This window comes from Sminthopsis crassicaudata, chromosome 5, assembly GCF_048593235.1.
Source record: "Sminthopsis crassicaudata isolate SCR6 chromosome 5, ASM4859323v1, whole genome shotgun sequence".
Classification (NCBI taxonomy): Eukaryota; Metazoa; Chordata; class Mammalia; order Dasyuromorphia; family Dasyuridae; genus Sminthopsis; species Sminthopsis crassicaudata.
The window spans coordinates 278,436,880-278,454,503 of NC_133621.1; the positions used below are offsets into that span (position 1 = coordinate 278,436,880).

Sequence of the window (17,624 nt, forward strand, 5' to 3'; positions counted from 1 at the left end):
TTATGAGACCAAGAGTCTATTTAAGTCAACAGGAAAGAAAGGGTCTTATTAAGCTCAAGAGATAGCTGAAGACTAGAGAGATCTACATGTCTTCAAATGGAAGAACAGTTGAAGTTGCCAGAATAACTGACCTTTCTGAAGGTAGGTACAAAACAAGAAGAGCAAAACTGGTAAGGAGTCAGAAGCAAGAAAAGGAATCAGCAAAACAGACAGAAAAGTAAAAGGTACAAGAACTATAGAAAGACTAGTATTAGGGAGGCTGTGGAAGAAGAGAATTTAGAGGCAGTATTTAGTGTCAAATGTTGCAGAGGTTAATGGTGGTAAGGCCAGAGAAAAGGCCTCTGTATCTGTTAACAGTTATTTCAGAAGCACATATTTACTTCCTATACTCTAATTATGACTCCAATATACATGCTAAAAAGAAGAGGATGTAGGGTCAACTGGCTCACATAAAATAACAGGAACATCTCTTACTTGATTAATCTCACTTTGAAGTTGAAAACCATGCTGTTCTTTCTCTTCTCTTTGTTGCTGAAGTTGTTTGAACTCTACCTTGAGATGCTGATACTTGCTCTCTACTTCTGACAATTCCTCCTTGAGCTTCTGGCTCACTTCCCCTTTTTCCACAAGCTCTCCTTGTAACCTTTGCAGTGAGGCTTCAGATGATGATAATTTTGATTGAAGTTGCTGACAATCAAGTTCTTTTTGATGAAGGTTTACTTGAATATTCTTTTTACAAACATACTCTTCATTTTGTTTCTCCTCTAACTGAGTGTAATCTTGTTCTTTCTTCAGTAACTTTTCAGACAAATTCTGAAAAATCAATTGAGTATTTCATATTAAGTAAATTATTATAACAACTTTGGAAGAAACTTTACACAATAAAGTTACTAAATTTAAAAGCAAGTCAATAATACATGTTACAGTGAAGCAAAAACTAACATAAGTTTAGTGTTGACCAGTTTTTAAATATCCTTTTTTTTTCTTTAAATTAATGGCTCAAATTGTTCTAAAAATGTATCTCTGAACCTACAGTTAACAGTTTTCATTCTAGGATGTAGTTATTCAGTGATAAAAAAAAAAGTTCACTAGCAAAGGGTAGTCTAATAGTCTTACATTTATCGTGAGAATAAAATCTACCTGTGGTAGTTTGAATAAGCTTCTGGATCTTTTGGACCTTTTTGAGATCCATAAGGCCCCTGTGAGACATGCTGCCTCGGCTTTAGAAAGACCCTTTCCTCCTGAGTATAATTTCCACCCTACGGCTTTTTGAAATTCTCCAAATCTGGAATCTTCCATGCTAAAAAGTTTCAATCCTAGCCTAATCTGTCAACTAGGACTAACTAACTTGCCTGACATCTGCCTGTCTATGACATCAGAGGTGGGAAAACAATGGGATACTGAGATTTTACCGCTCCCTATAGTATAGCTCTTACCGGTTTTGTTTCTAACCAAGTAGATGGAGTGCCCCAAGCTTGTGCTGGTCAGAGTGAGCTGTCTTAGTATGCAGAGCTGCCCTGAAAATAACAGGGGGTGGGAGTGTGATAGTTCATGGCCTTAGAGGAGAGTTCTCAAACTAGGGCCCGTGGGCCAGATGCGGCTACCGGGTTATGGCAAATGGGCTGAGGGGCAGAGACAATGTGAGTTTTTGTTTTTACTCTAGTCCGGCCCTCCAACAGTCTGAGGGACAGTGAACTGGCCCCCTATTTAAAAAATGAGGACCACTGCCTTAGAATATATATTATGATCCAACCCACACACCACACTGATTAAAAACAAGGATCAGAGAGCCAAATGGAATCACTTGGTAATCTACCAGGACAAAGAAGAACCCTCTACATTAAACTACCAACCTTCTCTCCTGTTGCCCAAAGGCCAGAAAGCTCTGGAACCATAGGCTGCTATGGCTGTTACCCTAACTAGCCCTTACCCCTTAATCTGTGCTCAAGATCCCCCAATAAATTCCCTTAAGGCTCACAACTTTATGTCAGTTAAAATGCACAAAATTAAAGGTCTCTTGTTTTTAGACCAACTGACTTTATTAATACTTGTAAAAGTCCAAAAACTACCACAATTGGCTGAGATGTTAAATCCTTTTACAGTCAGAAGTTATCTGGATAATAAGTATTATATTAAGCCATTTCTAATTTCTTCATTTTAGAAATATAAATAATTCTGGATTACAAAGAATCTCTTTGTTTTTAAATTTTTCATATGCTTAATTTAAATATTGCGATCTTAAAAGACTATATTTTCTCTAATTCATTCCTTTTTGTCTTAGAAGATTTAATTCCCACTCATATTTTAAAGTGGGACAAGTTATACTCTACAAAGGTTGGCTGATTAAGCTTTCAGGTTTTCTATTCGTGAGGTTGACCACTAAGCTCCAAACAAAATGTGAAATCTAGAACTTTTCCTCAGATTACTGGATCAACTGCTAATCTTGGATCCCAATAAAGTTTCTCCCTTATCTAACATTTCAATTTTTTGCAAGCTCATTTGACCCCATGTCATGTATACATGAAACAAATAGTACAGCAGATATAGCACCAGGGCCTGGCCTCAATGGTCATGGAAAAGAAGAGCTCATCCAATCCAGTATAGAATTCTTTTCACCGATGTTAGCTATGTGCAGCCATGGGGGAAAAAATCATACATTTACTCATTTTGTAAACATAAGAATTTGTTCAGATCCAGTGAATTCAGTGACTCTTTGTTCAAGTCACTGGATCTCTCTCATTTTTAGTTTTCCTCATCTGTAAAATGATATCTCGCTACCTGGAAGGGATATAGTTTTTGTGAAGTGGTTCGCACAGTCCCTTGCACAGAGCAAATAAATATTACCTATGAACATATCATTATAAACTGCATTTTTAAAATGTATACTTTTCTCAAGGGCTTGAAGTTAACAAGAGTTCATTATGTTACATTTGTATCTATAGGGTAATAAGGACCAGGATACATTTAACAAATTTGACTTAAGAAATTAGGCTGATGGGGCAGCGAAGATGGTGCAGTAGACAGAGGACCAGCCCTGAAGTCAGGGGGACCCGAGTTCAAATCTGATCTCAGACACTTAATACTTCCTAGCTGTGAGACCCTGGGCAAGTCACTTAACCTTAGCAAAAAAAAAAAAAAAAAAAAAAAAGGAAAGAAATTAGGCCAGTCTAATATCAGGAAATTTTTCACTTAAAATGCGCTTGCCTTATTACTCAAATTAGAGACAATTCTGCTTTGTAATAATGAGTTACAGTTATTTTCTCTCTTCTAATGTATTCATTTATTGAACAATTGTACATAAAATGCTGTTTATGCCTTCTTTAAAATGGTTAGTTGACCCTGTGTGCCTGTGTCTCTTGAAAGTTGATGTTACTCTGTGCACAGCCTTTGATCTAGTTGTGTCTCTATTGGATCTGTATCCCAAAAAAAGATCATAAAAGAAGAGGAAAGGACCCACACTTGCAAAAATGTTTACAGTGATGCTTTTTGTAAAGTTGCAAGGAACTGAAAGTTGAGTGCATGCTCTTCAAATAGGGAATGGCTGACTTAAGTTATGACATATGAATATAATTGAATATGTTCCAAAAGAAATGATGAGCACTCTGATTTCAGAAAAGCAAAGACTTAAATGAACTGATTCTGAGTGAAATAAGCAGAATCAAAAGGGCATTGTATTTAGTTAACATGATTATGGGATGAAAAACTGTGATTGACTTGGCTCTTTTCAATAATGAGGTGATTCAAGACAATTCCAATAGACTTGAGATGGAAAGTGGCATCTGTAGCCAGAGAGAACACTATAGAGATTGAATGTGAATTGAAGCATAATGCTTTCATCTTTTCATTTGTTTGCTTTTCCTTTCTTGTAGCTTTTTCCTTTTTTGGTCTGATTTTTCTTGCACAACACAACAAATAAGAAAATTTATTTAAAAGAACTGCATGTAATTAATCTATATCTTGCTATCTTGGAGAGAAAGGAAATAATGGAAGGAAAAGAAAAAATTAGAAAAATCAAGTCTTACAAAAATGAATATTGAAAAAAATATTGATATATAATATATTTGGAAAAATAAGATACTATTGAGATCCAAAGAAAAAGGAAGCTTATATTACTGAGAACAAAAATGAACAATTTTTTTTTTTGCTGTTAACTTTGCATCATTATGCTTCAGCGATTTTATGTTTACAATATTTACATATTGAAGGCTTGTGGCAACCCTGCATGAAGCAAGTCTATGAGCACCATTTCTCTAATAGTTCACATCTTGTCTTGTCATATTTTGTGAATTCTTACAATATTTCTAATTTTTTCACCATTATTATAACTGTTATGGTGATCTGGGATCAATAATCTTTGATATTACTAGTGGAATTATTTTGGGAGTACCATGAACCATGAACCATAAGGATGGTGAACTACATGGATAAATGTTTCATGTATTCTTACTGCTCCACAGAACAGTCGTTCCCTTTCTCTCTCTCCATTTCTTCTGGCCTCCTTATTCCCTGAGAAACAATAATATTGTAATCAGGCCAATTAATAACCCTACAATGGCCTCTGAGTGTTCAAGACATAAGAAAGAGTCAGATGTCTTTCACTTTAAATCAAAAGCTAGACTTAAATAAGCTTAGAGAGAAAGTTATTACAAAAGCCTAGATATGCCAAAAGCTATGACCCTGATCAATCAATAGCCATCAATGCTAATATAAAATTTTACAATACAGAGATTATGATTTGCTAAAGGTTTAGCAAATAATGGTCAACATTTTAAACAATATTTCTAATTAAAATACATACATGTTTTTAGTCATAATATTAGAAGTACTATATAATATGATTAGCACTATTAATAGACACTATAGTCTATTATAAACATAATTTGTAACATGATAAATATAACTTTTATATACACAGAAAATATAAACATTCATGTAATTCACTTTATTTCAGTATTAGCTTTCTTGCCACAGTCTGGAACCAAAACCACAATATTGCCAAAGTATATATATGCACAAATAGTGAGGAATACTACATTGATGTCCACAATTGCTGAAATACACACTAGAAGTAGGAAACTGCTTTCTTATAGTTTCTGTGTTAATTTGTCCTGACAAAGCCAGTATGACAAGAGTTCCATTATAGGAACATCTCCTCATATTAGCCTCCTGCCACCTCTTCCTCTATGAAAAAAATTTACTCTGATCAACAAAATTCTTCTCAATTAATGTTTTCACTTTCTTCAAGTTCTCTTCCCACTGCCCATTCAATGGTTTTTCAAAAATTAATTATGTCAATCCCTCCCAATGATTACGGGCATTCAAGATCCCAAGACCTAATTAAAGGATATCCCTCCTTGAGTCTGATTACCCATATACGTGGCAAAAGCTATGCAAACAGAGATTACTATAATACATTCCCAAAATGTCTCTCACCATGACACAAGGTAGCAGGTATTATTCCCTTATTTACTTAACAGATGAGTAAAGTCTGGCTCACAGAGGGTAAGATGACTTGACCAAGGGTCATATGGTCAACAAAATGGTAAAGACTAAAGTCCCCTAACTAGTATAATGTGATAGTCAGGAGTAAAAAGAATCTAAATCAACTAACTCTTAGCAAAGTTCTTCAGATTCTTTAATAGTACTAGACTGACTCTTAGGGAAAAGATGTCAGAGTTGTGAAGGGTTTTTGTTTGTTCCCTATGTAATAATGATTTTAATAATCCCTATGAACAAATTTATGGCTGCTGGATTATGCCTGCAAGGAAATTTATATTCCAACTATACCACAATTTAAAACTAGATGAAAAACAAAATATAACCCATTTTATTTCCTGTAATATAGTTATAATTACAATTAAATGGAGTTTCTGAGCCACATATTTTCTGAAAGTGTATTATCTATAGCTTAACCAAGATAATTTTCTTTAGAATAAGTGATACAAAAATCTTCAGAATATATACTAACTCACTTGAATTAAATTTAATTATAAGTTAGTTTAAAAGTTAATGATAGAGTAAAATCTGATTAACATTGATTATGGAATTTCTTAAATATTTTTACCTATTTTGCTTTTATGTGCACGAAAATGTCTTGAAGAGTACAAAGAATAGAAATAACTTTAGAATGATATTAGAATAGATTCTTTAAGAGAAATTCCCATTTTACCACTCTTACAGATATCATACTAATTAATGAGAACAAGATAACATCTAAATAAATTGAGAAGACTTACCTTCACATTAGTCACTATATTTTCATTATACAGATATTAATGGAAAGTATAGAACTTTATTCATTTAACAAATATTGAACACCTATTTAATGTGATCATTTACAATGCTTTCCACATTGTGCAGAATAATTATGTTTGCAATTTTAAAAGAATGTTTAAAAGTCTGATTATGAAGTTAGTAATCATAGTAAATTAATAACTGAATTCTAGGAAACTACTACACAAAGGAAACTAGTTTTATAGCAGCATTATGCATGAAAACAAAGATAAAAGGAGAATATGTCCTGTGGTTGGGAATGGTTGAATTGTGGACATATGAAGATAGAGTATTGTGTTACAATGAATGACAGAAATGTCCAACGATTGAGCAAAAGTCAGAAAGGCTTCTATCTAGCTCAACTTTTACAGTTTACAATTTACAGACTGTTTACAGAGGAGTTTACAGAGGAGGAAACATGCCTTTGTCCAAGGCATGATACCTTGGCTAGAGGTACAAAGACTAGAACAGAACTTATCTTCAAGTACCTTACATTCTACTAGAAACAAAGCTCAGATCCAGCATTATGGTTTGAACTATACTGGTATACTAGTCAAGCTTCACCATGTAGCCTTCCTCATATTAATACTTTATAAACTACAAAAAGTAACTAAGATTCCAATTCTAGTCATTACAGTAACTTGTGAAAGCAAGACTTCAAGATAAAAACTGTTATCAACCATGGGCACTAACTAGACAAATGAAAAAAAATTCACAGGTACCTCTAAAATAAAACAAAAACCTTGGACTATTAATGATCTGTAAAGTGAGAGACAGCTAGGTGGCGCAGTGGATAGAGCACCAGCCCTGAATTCAGGAGGACCCGGGTTCAAATCTGGTCTCAGACACTTAACGCTTCCTAGCTATGTGACCCTAGGCAAGTCACTTAACCCCAGCTTCAGGGAGGGGGGAGGAGGGATGATCTCTAAAGTGTCTTCTAGCTTTAAATTCTATGACTCTATAAAGAAACCTGGAATATGCATTTTGTGTGTGTCCCCCCCCAAAAAAAGTGTTATTTTCTAATTCTTCTTTAATGATAATGCTTTCAACTCTTTGGATTATCTTCAATTTATTCTGCATAGAAGCTATTTGTATATAGTCCTTTTGTGTAGTCTCCCCTGAGCTTCTAGACAGGGCCTTTTTTTTTTGCCTTTCATTCTGTCCCTAGCACTTAGCACAATGCCTAGTACACCGCACATGCTTAAAAATTGTTATTGACTCCAAAATCCAGGAAGAACTAGCATAATTGGGATCTCAAAGCCAATTAGAAGCTGTTTCATATAAAATTTCCAAAACCCATTCCCAAATATGTCATCCAGAAGGCCAATACATCTGTTTCATCTGATAGCATGAGGCACAGTCTAAAGGAAAGCAATTGTAATGAGTATAAAAACTGGTAAAAGGTCTTCAATAAGCATGTTGTTATGATCCCAGAAACAACTGAAAATGATTATAGGGTTCTATAATGATATGATTAAAGAGATTAGAACAAGATTACTTTTGATGTTCTAGACAAAGCAAAATAGACTGGGAAACAGATAAAAGTAGGCAAACTGGCAGGAAAAACATTTTTGTAAACCAGGTGCAAGGAAGCAGGAACTTAGATAAGGACTTATACCTATGAAAAATCAAGAGGAAGGAGTAAATCTGATAACTATTAAAGCACAACATCTAGATTTGAATGTGAAAAGCTAACCAAAAATTATTGAAAATATTTTCTCCCCAGTATGATCATTTTAAGGAAGGCATATATACACAATTCATATTTTGGGTAGGAAAAGATTTTTAATAACATTTCATCCAGAAGTGCATTTATCTAAACTTATGGGCAATAACTATGATTTTTTTTTCTAAAATAAATTAGTTGTCTGATTTCATAAAAATATAGAGTATCAAAATGTAAATATTCTTATTATAATATTATATAATTATAATATGTTATATTATAATAAGTATCTGTCATACTGCCATAGAAATAGTGAGCTGGCCACTGAAACCAAGGAGACCTAACTTGAATTGAGTGCTCTGAATAGCTCTCCTATGACTATGAATTGCAGAGAAAGTGCTGACATGCACACTGGAGTGAGTTCCTCACCTGAGTTACCCTTTCCAATGAAATTATATATCCATCCCCTATTTCTATGATAGCTTCTATAAGCTAAGTAAGACAGCTTATTTTTTCCTTCCATAAATTAATAAATAGCAAACATTCTGTATTGATTTTAGTTCACTAATTATGTGAGTAGCAAAATGTTTAGTTCTTTACAAGATGCACTATGGATTATTTACACATTTTTGATTTGAAAGACATTTCACTTGAATATATTAAATGGATCTCAGGTCTCATCCAGGTGAAGAGACGCAAATCATGATCCCTTCCTTCTTGCCCAGTCTGGCCCTAGACCAGATTGGTCATCCATGTCCTCTTAATAGTTCACCACATAAATGTCCATCTAACATATTGGGGGCCTTCTCTCATTTTTACTTCATATTAAAAGGCTACCTGAAAATTTCAAGGATGTCCACTGGCATCCCTTCCTCTTACCAAAAAGACCAGCCCATCTATATAATTTTTAGTTGTCTTTCTTTGACAACATCTTTTACTTCAAGGTGAAAAGTTAGGAAACCACCATGTGTTTTCCATTGCCCTCTTAATTATACTTATTTTCAATCCTTTGAAGACTACATACAGCATTCCATGACACTATCTAGGATCAGTAGAATACCAGTATTAGAAAGATGGGTCTTTAAATTAAAAGTTTCAGGTAATTAGAAGGTTTCAGTTCTCCAAGGCAATCCAAAATAATTTCTTCTTCCTATTTAATTCTGGGCTCAACTCATTGTGCAGTTGTAGTATCCACCCATAATACAAATATTCATTGACAGACTTTAGAAGTTGCCAACCTAACTATCTATCACAGTCAAACCAAGAGACATTCTTTATCCATGTTTTTTTTTTTTTTTAAAAGGACTGTTATGAATCTTATATCTGAGACTAAGCAATGTATTAATGTTCTGGCATATAGATATAGTCAGTAACAATAGAGAACACACCTGGAAAACTTCACCATCTATAGATCAACTTGGACAGATTTCTCCATTATTTAGAAAATGCATTTGATCTCCCTGATTTAGGTCCTGCCTGATAATAAAAGGAGGACCAAACAAGGTTTTCTTGTCTGTTTCAATAAATTTTGCAAAATTGATATAATTCTAGCAGTCACTTTCCCAGAAAAAAAGTCTTTAAGATAGTATGCTGCTCTATTAAGTCTTTTTGGTAAGAGGAAGGGATGCCAGTGGACAATCCTTGAAATTTTCAGGTAGTCTTTTAATATGAAGTAAAAATGAGAGAAGGCCCCCAATATGTTAAATCATCTATATAAGAGCTTTTTTGATGTTCTCAACTCCTGAGTATCCCTACCACATTACCTTAAATTTATGTATTTTTATTTTTTATATTCATTCATAAAATATATATTTTTTACACATTTATAAATAACGCATGCATATATACTATCTCTTCTGAGAAACTGTAAAGGCCCTAAGGATAACGATTATTTCATTTTGTCTTTGAATCTCTAGTGCTCATTATAGCGATCAGCACAAGGTAACTGATTAATAAGTATTTGCTGACTGAGTCAACAGTATTAAACAAGTGGAGTTTTACACTTTCTATATCTTCCAGTAATTCAGTTCAATTCAATTGTTAAGTGCCTCCTATATACAAGGCATTGTACTAAACCCTGGAGATACAAATGAGAAAAAGAAAGATGGTCCCTGCCCTCATGAGAGCTTACAATCTAAGGGGGGAAAACCACACACAAAAGAAAGCTAGAAGTTGAGAAGAAGAGGAATATAGATACTAGAAAGGGGGCATTTTGGAGGTTGAAGCCAATTAGAGTTGCAAATGGAAGGTAGAAACCTGTAAAGTTGAAATCCTGCCTTCTAGAAAGAAAAGTTTTGGAAAGAATTTAATGCTCCACTGTACAGCCCTCCAGTCAGAGGGGAAGGAGATTATGGGAGGTCTTGTATTTGTATTCAACAGCTAGGAAAGCAACAGGGTACTAAGATCAGAAGTGATCAGCTTATCCTTGGGATACATCTTGTTCTTTGGAGTTGAAACCAAAGAAATATTGCATGATAAAGAAGTTGTCTACTGTGTGGAATATTGCCAGTAAAAGTCTGGGATCCTCAAGATGGATACTGAGCATTTATATTAAAAAAAATAATAATAATAATAATAATAATAACCTCAATGTATAAGTATGCATGTAAGCTGGTAATTCTTAAGGTCCAAAATTGATTCCACATCAGGATTAATTTCTCCTCCTTCAGATAACATTGAAATTTGATCCTTTAATGACCTCCCAACTGTATTGTCTCTAACACTAAACTTTTTGATTAATACTTGGTCAAGCTGCTTTTCCCATATCTATTCTCTTCAGTGTCACTTCTTACCACCAATTTACCCATCATATATCTGCACAGTTGATTGCACCCCAATGGATATGAGCTCCTTGAGGGAAGATTTGTTACCTTTCATTGGATATCCTGCACAAAATGAGCACTTAAATACTTGTTAAGATTAATTGATCTCTAATCCTATGAAGAGTCTACCATTAAAAAATTTCATCATCATGACCAAAGTTTGTCATGTGTAATATTACACAAAAGTTTTAAAGATTTAAAAATGTCAGGCAAACAATGTAAAGATTAATATAATTGTTTTTAAGTTAATATAAATGAATTATATTGTCCTTTCTATACATATTGCTTTATACAATGTCCAACTGAAATTTTTTGTGTGTTTTTGCTTGGCTAGTGGAGAGGCATATGGCAAAGGAAGGAAGCATCTTGCTATTGTTGCAAAGACAAAAAGGAACATAAGAATGAGACACTCAGACAAGAACCTTTAGCTTTCTCACTATTATCAGGAAATAACAAAAACATTAGAACACTGGCAAAAAATTCAAATTGCCCATGACAAAAACTAAGTTTTTCATAATCAATTTATCTTTTTTTTTCTCCCTGCTGACTTGACTTTTTTTTCTTGACTTTTCCCAGATTTATACCAATGCAATAGATAATACTAAGTCACTGAACTACCTTTTTATCAAATGCCAGATCCACTGGCCTGCCAAAGAAGTTTTGAAACCTTAAGCTCTGTGAAAATTCCCCAAAGTCCTAAAAAGTGCTAACAACAACAACGAGTTAAAATCCTAAACGTTGTTCCATGTTCTTTTATACTAAAATATTGATAGATTATTGCCAAATGAAAGAGAATTCTCACCTGATTTTTCTGAGTTAATTCATTAACTGAACTTTGAAGTTTCTGCAGCTCCTGTACATACACGGCAACTTCCTGGGGGCCTTTAGCAAGTTCACTTCTTAATTGGCTTATTGTGATCTAAGCAGGGAAAAAAGTCAACAAAATGAGCTGGAGAATATATCATATATATATATATAAATCAGGATTGTAGAGATTGTTTCAATGCAATAAAATGTCATACATAACCGTACTGCAAAAAATACCAATTTATTTCAATTCAATTCACTTGCTTTCAACTTTTACCCTGAATCTCCCCAAAATTAAAAACTGAAGGTCATGTCTAAATGCACTTTTTGCCCAATTCATAAAACAAAAACTTCATATATTTAAATGTATGTTTAAAGTTTGTGTAATACAATATAACAAAATCTTCACCAAAGTACTAATTCCCAGGTTCCCAGAGGCTAAGCCAACAGAGAGTAAACTATTAACCATGTGTTACAGTTTCCATTAACTTTAGCTTTCAATATGCTTGCATAGTGATGTGTATGTACTGTGGATAAGAATACTGCCAATAAAAAGTCATAATTTTCTTCTAATTTTCCACTTTTGTGGAAACCCAGGATAGATAGGGAAAAAAAGGACCAAATGGAAAACAAAAAGCACAGGCCCAACCTCTGATCCCTGAAGCATTCCACAGACTTCTTGATTTCAAGGTGACATTAACAATTAATAAGTAAGTACTCTTTGGATCTGGCCATTCATCCTATTCTGAATTCACCTAAACCATAAACTACCTCTACTAACTCTCTCCATTGTGCCTACAGAATGACTTGAGAACCTATAGCAAATTCTTTCCTAAATTGTAGATCAACTAAACTGTAGCATCCTTCAAGTAGTACCTTTAAAAGGGATGTTTATTGGCATGTATGAGTTCCAATTTGTTTTCTCAAAAAAAACTTACATTAGTTATATTTAGTTATATCTCATGTGTGATGAAATTTCTATTAAAGGACATGGGCAATGCATATGAAAGAAGACAAAAAAATAAAGAGTGACTAAAAGTATGTGATTTGACCAACTTTTCCAAAGGCTTTCTTATTTATTTAGTAAGTAGAAGCCTGGTATCTATAGTTTTGGCTATCAGTACTACATCTGTATCTAAAAATTATTCAAGTTGTTGCTACAAATAACAATTATAGAGTTGATTCTTTTAATATTAAAACCTATTATAACAGACCTAGATCTTGCCCTCTACCATATTTATCAGTGACTTGAACAGAGAAATATATGTAAAGTTTCTCAATTTTACATATATTCCCCAAACACAGGATAGCTAGCATGTTAGATGGTATACTCAGGATCCAAAGATTTCTGCATAAGTTAGTATTCTGAATCAAATTGCAAAGGGAAGGTTAATGCAAGGGATACATCAGACTACAGATTTCAGGAGTATGCCAACTCAATATGAATCATTTTTGTCATAGAACAGTCAAGAAAGCTTAAGTAATTTGGGACTTCAGTAAGCCATGTGAAGCCCCCAGAACAAAGGGAGGTGATCATTCCCCTGAAATGATCCACTTCAGTTCTGACCATTGCACTACAGAAATAAGAAGAAATGGGACAGCATCCAGAGATCAACTATGATAAGGAAGGGCCTTAAAAATCACCTTAGGAGGATCAATTGAAGGAACTGGGGGTATGAGGCCTGGGATGGAAAAGACTTTGTGGAAGAACACAAAGAAGTGGGTTTCACGTATAGGAGCTATTGTTCTGTTTAGGAAGCATCAGCTCAGTTTGGCTAGGCCTCAGTCAGTAAAACCAGAAGCAGCACAGAAGTTTACAGGAGCAGATTTAGAAGTGCTTTAAGGACCACAGGCACTTAAGTCACTCAGTCTTTCTGCGCCTCAGGCAATCCCACAACTTATTTCCTAGATTAAAGGTGGATCACAATTTGCATAAGCATAGGGAGTTTACATACAGATAAAATTCATCTATCTTTGACTTGATATGACTATCTAATCACACCAAGGGAAACTTCGGTAACATCAGAACAATCCCTAAGGACAAAAGGCTCGCTCAGGAAGCAGAGGCTTTTCCCTCTAGTGAGAGAAACAAAAAATATGTTGTTATCTTGCAGATAGCCTCTGAGGAAGCTTCCAATATTCCATGCCTCGGTAAACAGCTAAAATAAACTCATCCAACTCAAAAATGTTTCTTAAAGTCCTCTTTTGGAACTAATTCTTGAAAATAGTAAGCCAATTCCAATGAAGAAGATAAGTGGAAAGAATACCAAACACCATACTGGGTCAAAAAGAGACATGCCTTGGGAATAACAAACAGCTAGGGATAGCTAGATGGTACAGGGACAGAACACCCTTTCGGTGAATTCAAATGTCTCAGACATTTACTAGATGTCTGATCATAGCCAAGTCACTTAGTCCTGTTTGCCTCAGTTTCCTCATCTGTCAAATGAGCTGGATGAAATGGCAAACAACTCCTGTATCTGCCAAGAAAACCCCGAATTGGGTCAGGGAAGGTTCGAACACAACTGAAACATGAAGTAACAACAATGGTTTTTCATCTGGCTTATATATAAATTGTCCCAGAAGCAATTGTGAAGAACTTCCAAAATCAGGTCAGCAATAAATCCAATCACTAAGTGTCCAGACTCCTATACCAATAACTCTGAAGTAGAATATGATGTAGATTTAAAGTAAAATTCTGAAATATAATTTTAAAAAAATTTATCTTGTTATAAGTACTTTATGCAAGACATTACAATAAAACAGATCTATACTTTAGTAACTGACATTTACTATAATAAAAATTATGATTAAAAAATAAAGCACATATGAAAATTCAAAATATCCACTATCTGTGAATTTTTGAGAATGATGCATGTTTCCACAACTCTTCACCTTATTTATCTCTTCCAAACAAATGAGTATCTTCATAATTTTGTCCTTGAACTACTATATAGTTTTAAAATGATTACCAAAGTTGGTGGCTTAGTTTCAAATTCCGTAGTCAATAATATTATTACATAGTAAAAAATTTTTCATATTAGACTAACACATTAAAATATATTGATAATAATCAGATTATTAGATGTGATTCTGCTACTTTACCTTTTTTGCCCATGTTGTAGTTAAATGACACACTTGCCAATGGACACAGTGATCTCACCAAATAGTGTAAATTACCATATTTCATTTGTTTTCTTTGTTTTCTTTTTTTTATTGAAGCTTTTTGTTTTCAAAACATATACAAGGATAATTTTTCACCACTAACCCTTGTAAAATATTTTTCTTCCTTTCCCCCAACTCCCTTTCCTAGATTACAAATAATTAATATATGTTAAACATGATAAAAATATATGTAAATCCAATATAGGCATAAATATTTATACAATTATCTTGCTACAGAAGAATCAGATAAAAAGAAAAAAAATAAGACAGAAAATAAAATTCAAGCAAACAACAACAAAAGAAGGGAAAATGCTATGTTGTGATCCACACTCAATTCCCACAGTCCTCTCTCTGAGGATGGTTCTCATCACCACAAGATCATTGGAACTGGCCTAAATTGTCTCACTGTTGAGATGAGCCACATTCTAAATTACATTTCTATCCATATTAGTAAGTGTTATATTGATATTGATATAAATATATATATAGGATAGATTGTCTCTACATTTTCAATTCAATATTTACAAATAATTGTAATGAATCAATAAAACTAATGGCTCATCTTAATAATTAGATAAAGAAAAAAATACTTTCCTATGTTTTATGTTACCTATTCTAACTTTAAAAAGTAAATTTAGAAATAATCTGATGATCTAACACCTTGCAGGTGAAGAAACTAAGTCCAGGGAGGATAAATCATCTGCCACATAGAAAAAGCATGTCAGAGCAAGGACTAAATAACATAAAAACAGAAAAGAAAACTGCACATTATCTTTGAACCAAAACAAATTTTTCTCCAGTAAACATTGTCCATTGCATACAGACATTCTGACAAGTTCACAGTTACATTACAATAAAGGAAAAGAGAGAACTAAATTGTACTTACCATTAATGTTTAAGAATAAAAAATGGCTAAAATATCAAGTTGAGTTGACTAATGGAATTAATTTTCCTTTAAAGGGATAAAGACACTACATTCCCTTATTCCTTCCTCAAAATCTCAAAGCCACAAAACACTATTTGTCTTTGTAAGCCACAAATTGTGTACAAAAAGAGCACCACAATAATGAAAGATTAACACTGCCAATTATTTAACATAATAATCTATTGTTTTAATACAGTATTAAACTTCTACTGTCTATAAATGATCATCTGCTAACTAAACCACTTGCTTGATTAAAAAAACAAACAGTTACACGTTTAAGATTTTGAAATTATTGTGAAAGAAAATTGTACTGCTTTGGAATTATGTAACATAAAAATTACTACTGTTATTGGTGAATTTTCAGAAAGCAATTGCTTCAAATGTATCTCCATTAAAAAGCAAAAGAACAATCTACAACATGATGAAAGATGGAAGCCAGCGTTGACAAAACACCAACTAAACTTATCATTCATCAAAATATTCAATCAAATGTTGCCAAACCATGATATGCCTTATGTAAGAGTAATTGCAAAAAATATTTTTGTAAGCTAGAATAAATTTTTTAAAAATCTATATAATTACTGTCTTCTAAAATAATAAAGGTAAAAATCAGAAACATTTGTAATGCCTCACAACCTTCACTAATCTCTTTATAGATGGGCTCCCGGGCTTAATTTCATACATGATACTGTGAATTTTTAATTTTTTTTCAGATTGGCTCCTAATGCTAGTGGTTCCAAGAAAAAGAAAAATAGAGGTCTCCAAAAGCCACACATGCATAAATATTATTACACAATAAAAAATTTCATATTAGATTAACATATTATATATAAACAGAGTTAGTAAACTTATCATAATCAAGTTATCTCAGAACTTCATTACCTCTGAGTTAGCACAATCAGACTGTAGCTTTCTACATTCCTCTTTGAGTTTCTCTGACTCTTTCTCACGCTCCAAAGTCATGTTGTCCATTAAGGTCTGAACCTGGACTAGCTCTTTCTTCAATACAGCAACATCTTCTACACCAGGTCTTTGAAGCTATGAGTAAGGAAGCAAAATTGAATTAAAAATTACGATTACAATGAAATATAATTCCTATGAGCTCATTATAAAGTAATCAATATATGAATAATTCTTATGCAAGTAATTCTTAAACAACTGCTATTTTAAAATTTATGTGGCATAATAATGAATTGTGTAGTCATGATCTTTTGACTAATGTTATGCAAGACTTCTGTGACAAGATAAAATGAAAATATAATTCATGTTTATAAAAGTAAAATGAAACTTGAAATGGATATTCTGGACGCAGAGGCAGCTAAATAACACAGTGGATAGAGTGCTGAGCCTAGAATCAGAAAGATCTAAGTTCAAATCCAGCCTCACACTTAAGAGCTGGGTTATCCTGGGCAAGTCACTTAACCTTTGCTTAACTCTGTTTCCTCATTCTAAAACAGAGATAATAACAGCACCTAACTTCCAGGGTTTCAAGTGCTATATAAATGCTGGTAATTGTTCTATGCCTCTAAATATGTCATAATTCTCAATAGTAATCTATGATTCTATAGTCAGAATTTGTTTTCCAAAAAACCAAGAAACTATCAGTGATGAGCTTTCCACAGAATGCTATTTTGTATGTAATAAAGTTTATTTAATAAAGAATTTCAACATGATGCACACTTTGTATTATAACTTAATGAAGTAGACTAGGAAATTATTGACAGTAACTTTATATAATTAAAATAACAAAAACACACTTTCAAGAACTCAGGATGGTTTGATATTGTCAAATATACTACATTTGATGTGACATTTAAAAGTTAGTACTGTTGCATACTGTTCCATTTGGTATCTTAGCTTCAATTACTATGTCATTTTTAAAAGTGGACAAATACAAAATAATCCTCCAGGTTCAAAGCCATGATAACAAATAGCCATAACAACAACATGCCAAGTTAAATAGCAG

The 17,624-nt window shown here is 33.3% G+C and overlaps 1 protein-coding gene across 1 annotated transcript in view; it reads right to left on the minus strand.

Moving 5' to 3' along the window:
• Positions 1-17,624, minus strand: part of EEA1 (early endosome antigen 1) — a 126,572-nt gene that overhangs the window by 53,626 nt on the left and 55,322 nt on the right. Inside the window, exons 9-11 of the mRNA XM_074271156.1 lie at positions 16,541-16,696; positions 11,564-11,680; positions 475-813 (exon numbers count right to left, since the gene is read on the minus strand). Of these exons, the coding sequence (XP_074127257.1) occupies positions 475-813; positions 11,564-11,680; positions 16,541-16,696 (612 nt within the window). The remainder of the gene's footprint in view (positions 1-474; positions 814-11,563; positions 11,681-16,540; positions 16,697-17,624) is intronic.